Source organism: Diaphorina citri, unplaced genomic scaffold (genome assembly GCF_000475195.1).
Source record: "Diaphorina citri unplaced genomic scaffold, Diaci psyllid genome assembly version 1.1 scaffold440, whole genome shotgun sequence".
In the NCBI taxonomy this organism is placed as follows: Eukaryota; Metazoa; Arthropoda; class Insecta; order Hemiptera; family Psyllidae; genus Diaphorina; species Diaphorina citri.
In genome coordinates, this window is record NW_007377875.1 from 101926 (window position 1) to 109376 (window position 7451).

Below are 7451 nucleotides of genomic sequence, written 5' to 3' on the forward strand. Positions count from 1 at the left end.
TTGATATGATCAAAGCAAATAACATGTTGTTATATCAAAACTTGGTTATTTGAAAGTCATTGTAATATGTTTATAACCAAGTGGAATACATTGTAATGTTAATAACCTGGGGCTGTAAACTTTGAACCAGTACAAAAAAAAATGTTGCATGCAAGCCAAATCTCAATAAATGCATTTATGACATTTTTATTTTGATTTTCTTTCCTTGTTAGGGATATTTATTTCATTATATTCTATTATATGGGAAGCAATATTACTCAGTATTTCTGTCTAGAATGTAATTGTGACTTTGTAGTTCTCACATGTAGGTTCTCACATGCGTCCTTTGATGCATAAATCCCTCTACAAAAGAATAGTGGTATACTATCTAAATTTCTGTTCCAGTGATTTCTTAGGTCAGCATGAATATTTGTTATTCTTAAACTCTAAATTATTTCATTTGTCAGTTTTTTTCCAATTGTTTAATTTTTTATAATAATAAAACGTAACTTCTTATGAAAATATGTAGGCTTCTACTATATTCGTAAAGAGTTAGATCAATAAAATAGGTACCCATCTACTTATTATAAATATTTGGCTTCTGGTTGGGTAATCTCTTTTCAGTAAATCATACAAAGCAAAAAACTGGGAAGGTTTTCAGCGACGCGACGAGGGTTTTTCCTCTTCGTTTGGCTTTACATTTTAATCTCAGGTCATGACATATTTTCCTTTCATTATTTTCATGGTGGTAGTGGTGGAAAATAGAGAAATGTATAATGTCAGGCAATGTTCCATTTCTCTCTTTTCCACCAATACCACCAAGGAAAATACGCGTTTTTAAACCCCTCTTCACTTATACTCGTAAGACCCCTAGCCTTGGGGTCAAGACGTCTTCAAAATACGTGACGTGATTCCTAGGAGCTCACCCATCCGGGTACCGACCACGCTCAACTTTGCTTAACTTCGGTGATTCATCGGAAACGTGGTATGGGTGCTAGCAGGATTTATTTACTTTTAAAACCCTATAGGGTTACAGGCGCCTATAGGGCTTGTATACAGGCGTGGTCGATCTGTAACAACGGATATTATCATCCCAAAATTAAAGAGGGTATATAGGAGGAACCCTACAGTTCCAAGAACGAACCTTGTATCTTTAGGTCTTAGGATAAAGTCAGTCCTGGGCGGGAATTGAACCCGCGACCTAGCGCTTACAACGCCGACGCGCTACCTTCCAAGCTAACAAACTGAGTAACCCCCAACAACACTGTTCAAGTCCAAACTATGTCGAACCTCTCACACTGTGCACAGGAAAAACGTCCGTATAAAATGTTTTTCCTGCCAGTCGTTCGGTGAATGAACCAAATGTCCACTAGTTCTTTTTTAGCTAAAGATTTTCAAGAGGTTTGATAGAGGGAACTGTAACCTGTAACTGTACCCAGTTAGCACACAAGCTTACATCCAGGGGCTTGATTTTAAAAGGATTTCTTTATTTACTTTTAAAACCCTATAGGGTTACAGGCGCCTATAGGGCTTGTATACAGGCGTGGTCGATCTGTAACAACGGATATTATCATCCCAAAATTAAAGAGGGTATATAGGAGGAACCCTACAGTTCCAAGAACGAACCTTGTATCTTTAGGTCTTAGGATAAAGTCAGTCCTGGGCGGGAATTGAACCCGCGACCTAGCGCTTACAACGCCGACGCGCTACCTTCCAAGCTAACAAACTGAGTAACCCCCAACAACACTGTTCAAGTCCAAACTATGTCGAACCTCTCACACTGTGCACAGGAAAAACGTCCGTATAAAATGTTTTTCCTGCCAGTCGTTCGGTGAATGAACCAAATGTCCACTAGTTCTTTTTTAGCTAAATCCCCTTTAGAGGTTTGATAGAGGGAACTGTAACCTGTAACTGTACCCAGTTAGCACACAAGCTTACATCCAGGGGCTTGATTTTAAAAGGATTTCTAGGTCTAACGTATATAAGGTCTTATCGTCCCGAAATCGAGGAGAGAAGGAAGACAGGATAGAAGAAAGCCAGCAGTTCTGAAGACAAACTATATCCGTTGAGGATGAACTCGCCCCGGGCGGGAATCGAACCCGTAACCTAGCGCTTACAAGGAAGACGCGCTTCCCTTCAAGCTAACTAGGCTGGCAGTTGGTAAAATTATTAGTTATCCTCCATTATTTTTATAGTTTGCTTGCATTTGCAGTATGTAGTTAACACTCGAATGGTTAGTCCGATTTTTGTGAATTTTTGAGACCACGTTTCCCTCACAGGAACTTTAATTGCTGATGATTTTTAATTATTTATTCTTTGAAGACTTTTTTGTTTTGTTCAGTATTTCTACAGTATATTGAAGAAAGGTACCATAGGGTTGAACTGTCGTAGGTATAACAAGAATTACGTACTCTGGAACTCCGGTAGGTATTCAAAGTAGGTAAGGTAGGTACCTATCCTGTACGGACGTAAAGCGCGTACAACTAGTGAAATCACGATTTCCAGATAGTGCATCGTATGTAAAGACCTCGGCGCGAAAGTACGAGGGATTTTAATTATGAAAATTTCCCACGACTCAAAATATCCCTTTTCCCTTATTTGAATCTTTCTCAATACAGGCGGATTTTTTCTACCATTTTTGAATGATCAACTTTAAGATCAAATGGTGGGTACTAGCAATACCTTATCTCGAACAATATTGTGAATGGTTGTGGATTTTTGACTTCAAACAATAACCAAAGCTTACACATATTAAACTATAGATATTGTGTTTTATGTCTAAGCAAATTGGGGCAAGATAAAAAATAATGTCGGAAAAGAAAGAAAATAATACCTATTGAAAATAATGAAATTTATTTAACATAAAAAATAATCCTTATTTTTGATATGCATATACATATTTTTATTACACAAAGGTTTTTTTATTTATTATTTATAAACTTAAAAGCATTTTTTTTATTATTATTTATTTTTGAAAATAAAATTAATATACATCCTTATATTTATTTATTATGGTATGAAAGAAAAAAGTAAAAAATACCATAGGTAGACTGAAGTACAATAGTTAAATTTGTTGAGGATACCTACATATCGTTTTGTATTGGACAGCTTCTGTAGAAGGTAAGTATTTAATTTCGTCAAAGATGAAGGGACAGACTGAGGATGGACACTGACCAAGCATCCAACATTTACATTTACAGTGTTGGAGAAACAGTTAACAGAAGAGCTACAATAAAGGGTGGGTATCTAAAAGAAGAAAGAATCGAACAAGCTTGAACAAAGTTAATTGTAGATACTATCAAAATAAAAATGCATGTATTTTTTTTTTTATTTCATTAGAAAGTGTACCGAAGTTGAATAGCCGTACTATTGCTCATCTCATCGTACTGTAAATCCTGATTTGAGGAAATGAAGAAATCATCATCATCAAATCTTAAGTCGTTCCGTCCAAGGGTACGGGTCGGCTGTGTACAAAGCCTCTCCACCATATTCTATCATTATATAGGTCTGAAGACATCCACTGTCAAATATAGTGGTGGTCATGATAATCATTTCAGTATAAAACCATCTCAATGGCAATGGGACAAATTCAAAGATTTCTTCCACTTTTATGTCATGATTGGTGGATTGCCTTGTCTTGCTATTATCTTTGTCAGCAATGTTTTCATTGGTCCAGCAACTCTAACAGAAATCCCTGAAGGATATACACCTCAACATTGGGAGTATCACAAGCACCCCATTACAAGATTCATTGCTAAAACCTGCCATACCAGCCCTCAAGAAATTTATGAAAAGAAAATGGACAGGCTGTATGAGTTGGATGAAATACGTAAAATACAGTAAGTTTATTTTTATAGACATGGAAGACCCCTTAAAGATTATGTCAAGTGATGAAGATTAAACTGAAAACCCCTAAAGATATAAATAATTACCTCGTCATATTCATATAATATTGTCAGTACTTGGTCAGAGGTCACTTCAATGGAAAATTGCTACAAAAAGGAGCTGTCACCAATGAGCAGTAACCAGTGTATTATAGGGCTTCAATGGAAAATTGCTACAAAAAGGAGCTGTCACCAATGAGCAGTAACCAGTGTATTATAGGGATTCAATGGAAAATTGCTACAAAAAGGAGCTGTCACCAATGAGCAGTAACCAGTGTATTATAGGGTTAGGTTATACAAATAAAGGAGCTTTCTTTTTCATTGTTGTGGCTTCTGAACAATAACCATTATGTCTAGTAAGTAATTAACAACTACTTTTGTTCACAGGAAAGTAACCAATAAAATTGATAAGCTCATGGGAGAAAGAAATGACCAACAAGTGTACTACTACAAACCTGTCCACACCAACCACTTTACAAGTAGAGAAAAAGAAGCTGAGGAATTCAGGGATGTTGTTTCTGGTAGCACTTCTTAATTTGCAGCTACGAAACACTGATTCTGAGAAGTAGTGTGTAAAGAACTAACAAGTGTTTTAACTAGCATAGTACATACCTTCACATGGCTGTATTGAAATATTAAAATACCTGTTTGTTGTCAAAACTGTATTATTATATCTGGATTAAAGAAGTGGATTCATATCATAGAAGCAATTTCTTACAAGATCATACTGAACTTACATGACAGGTGACTGTTTAGTAGGTACTTGTAATGATTTTAGTAACAAAGATTACTTACTTCTTTCAGTCATACTTTGTTACTGAGAGGAATAAAACTGTGGTGTTTTTCTTTGAATCACATTGGATGAGGCATTATTTGGCTTTTGTATAGAAATGATTAATTTAGAAAATAATAAACCAAAAATTGCTCTGAAATAGAACAAGATGAGATGTTTCTTATTTTTACTTTCCTTATTTTAGTTTCACAGATTACATTTTTCTATTCCACTTTTTCCTGACTTTGGTTGATATCTGGATGAGTGACTGTCCAAATTTTACCAAATTGTTACAGATGTGTCCTTGGACCATACCAAGATAGCAAATTTCATCACCGTTCTTGAGTTATTTTGTATACCAACTTTTCCCATTTAAATCTGTAGTACGTACGTACAACGTACAGAGGAAGCAATTTCTTACAAGATCATACTGAACTTACATGACAGGTGACTGTTTGGTAGGTATGAGAACTTGTAATGATTTTAGTAACAAAGATTACTTACTTCTTTCAGTCATACTTTGTTACTGAGAGGAATAAAATTGTGGTGTTTTTCTTTGAATCACATTGGATGAGGCATTATTTGGCTTTTGTATAGAAATGATTAATTTAGAAAATAATAAACCAAACATTGCTCTGAAATAGAACAAGATGAGATGTTCCTTATTTTTACTTTCCTTATTTTAGTTTCACAGATTACATTTTTCTAATCCATTTTTTTCTGACTTTGGCTGATATCTGGATGAGTGATTGTCCAAATTTTACCAAATTGTTACAGATGTGTCCTTGGACCATACCGAGATAGCACAAATTTCATCACCGTTCTTGAGTTATTTTGTATACCAACTTTTCCCATTTAAATCTGTAGTACGTACGTAACGTACAGACCATGGGCTAAGAACCACTTTTTTGGAATCAGGGGATCCCAAAACGGATATTTCCACTCATTTCCTGATTTTGAAAATTTGGACTGATTGCAATACTTTCTCATTACTAGTATAGCTTTGCTAATTTTGCTATACATTAGTAATGCATAGAAAGTAAAAAAAAAAAAAAAACTAGTAAAATCCTTTCACACAGGAGCGTATCGAACCCGTAACTTTTAAACTGTAAGTTCTATTGGACTTACAGTCCTATTGGGTTAGAAGTTGCACCATTCGGTTCGGCGTTAAAAATCACATAGGATTGACTAATCACATGCTTATTTGTTAATAGTCCTGTTACCTACATTAAAACGAGTTAACCACAACCAGTGCTCAAAAAGTCGAATCGCCAAGCCTAAAGCAACGCCTGTTATTTAGAAATTCAATGCAACAAGCAGTACTAAAAAAAAACAAGCTGGGTCCGCCCCTCCGGGAATTTTTTAGCCCGTAGTTTATTCGATCGTGATTAAAGAAAATCAGTACCTATGTACCTACCTAATTTGTTTAATATTCAAACCACTGGAACTCGTTGGAGATGAAATATCTTAAAAAGACTCGTCAAATAAATAAATCTGCAAAAATTGTGCCAAAGGACTAGAAATGATAGGTATCTAGAACTCAAGGTGAAATATTTGCTTGTGAACGATCTCATTGGACAAATTCAATCACGTCTGGACATACCTACCTGATTTCTACTTAACCCTCCATATAGCCCGTCATAAAATGACATTGCCATTTTAGGTCTATATTCACCTCTTCTATGTTACCACAGGTGGATGGTTGGACGGGCCTATCAAGCTACCTTCCCATAAATTCATCATTGGACAAATTCAATCACGTCTGGACATACCTGATTTCTACTTAACCCTCCATATAGCCCGTCATGAAATGACTTTGCCATTTTAGGTCTATATTCACCTCTTCTATGTTACCACAGGTGGATGGTTGGACGGGCCTATCAAGCTACCTTCCCATAAATTCAAAATGACATTGCCATTTTAGGTCTACATTCACCTCTTCTATGTTACCACAGGTGGATGGTTGGACGGGCCTATCAAGCTACCTTCCCATAAATTCATCAGTCAAGATTTCGCCTATCCTGAGTGGACGCCTGCTCTGTTACATCAAGCAAAACAAAACAAGGTACATACTTTACAAGTGTACAAGTTTTCACGCGAAGGGCAGAATTATAACTACCACTTGAGTTCGATTTTTTTTTATTTTTATTTTATGGAAAATCTCTCCATTTTTATAATCAGAAAGATCTCTCCATTTTTATAATCAGGAGTCGTTCTCTACCACCTAACCCTCAGTCCCCTCAGAGCTCTGTCATCAAAGTCTCAAATAAATGAGGATAAAATAAAATGCCCCGGTTGGAATTAAACCCACGCTCACCTGTTTACCAGGCGAGCGCCTTTGTTACCACTCCCTACAGTCCTGCACCATTTGTGGGATCTACTAGCTCCTTCCTACTAAAGTTTCTGACTGCTACGTCTGCTACTCCTTATTGCTTAACAGTGTACTGCTAGGGTAGGTAGGTATAAGTGTTTAACGTCACTTTTTATTTTTACAACTTCAACTTGGTGAACTTGGGAGCTTGGGACTTCTGCTAACGGCCTAACGCTAACGGACACCGCAAAAATGATAAATTTTTGAATTTAAGAATTTGAAAAATCCCGCCATCGTAGAAAACAATCGAAAGCTCGTTTTCGATTCGATTATCAAAATCGATTATCAACTTGGAAATGGGCCAGTTGCACGATACGGGTAAAAAAAATACAATTTTCCAGATCTGGATGGCCGTTCAGAAGGCTAATGAATAGTTGCATACCTACCTAAAATTTCAGAAATTTATAATTTCAATGAGGAAAATATGATGAAAAAAAAATAAAAT

General features: G+C 36.0%; 1 protein-coding gene across 1 annotated transcript; it reads left to right on the forward strand.

Moving 5' to 3' along the window:
- The first annotated feature begins 2937 nt into the window (after positions 1-2937).
- Positions 2938-4805, forward strand: LOC103508853 (NADH dehydrogenase [ubiquinone] 1 beta subcomplex subunit 5, mitochondrial). The gene is made up of 2 exons (XM_026823348.1): positions 2938-3818; positions 4251-4805. Exons 1-2 carry the CDS (start codon positions 3388-3390, stop codon positions 4396-4398), a joined length of 579 nt encoding a protein of 192 aa, XP_026679149.1. The 5' UTR covers positions 2938-3387; the 3' UTR covers positions 4399-4805.
- The last annotated feature ends 2646 nt before the right edge of the window (positions 4806-7451 follow it).

Bases quoted from the DNA above. Each gene is read 5' to 3' on its own strand.
- LOC103508853 (XM_026823348.1), top strand. From the start codon at position 3,388: ATGAAGAAATCATCATCATCAAATCTTAAGTCGTTCCGTCCAAGGGTA. The intron at 3,819-4,250 runs GTAAGTTTATTT...TTTTGTTCACAG, and splicing joins GATGAAATACGTAAAATACA to GAAAGTAACCAATAAAATTG.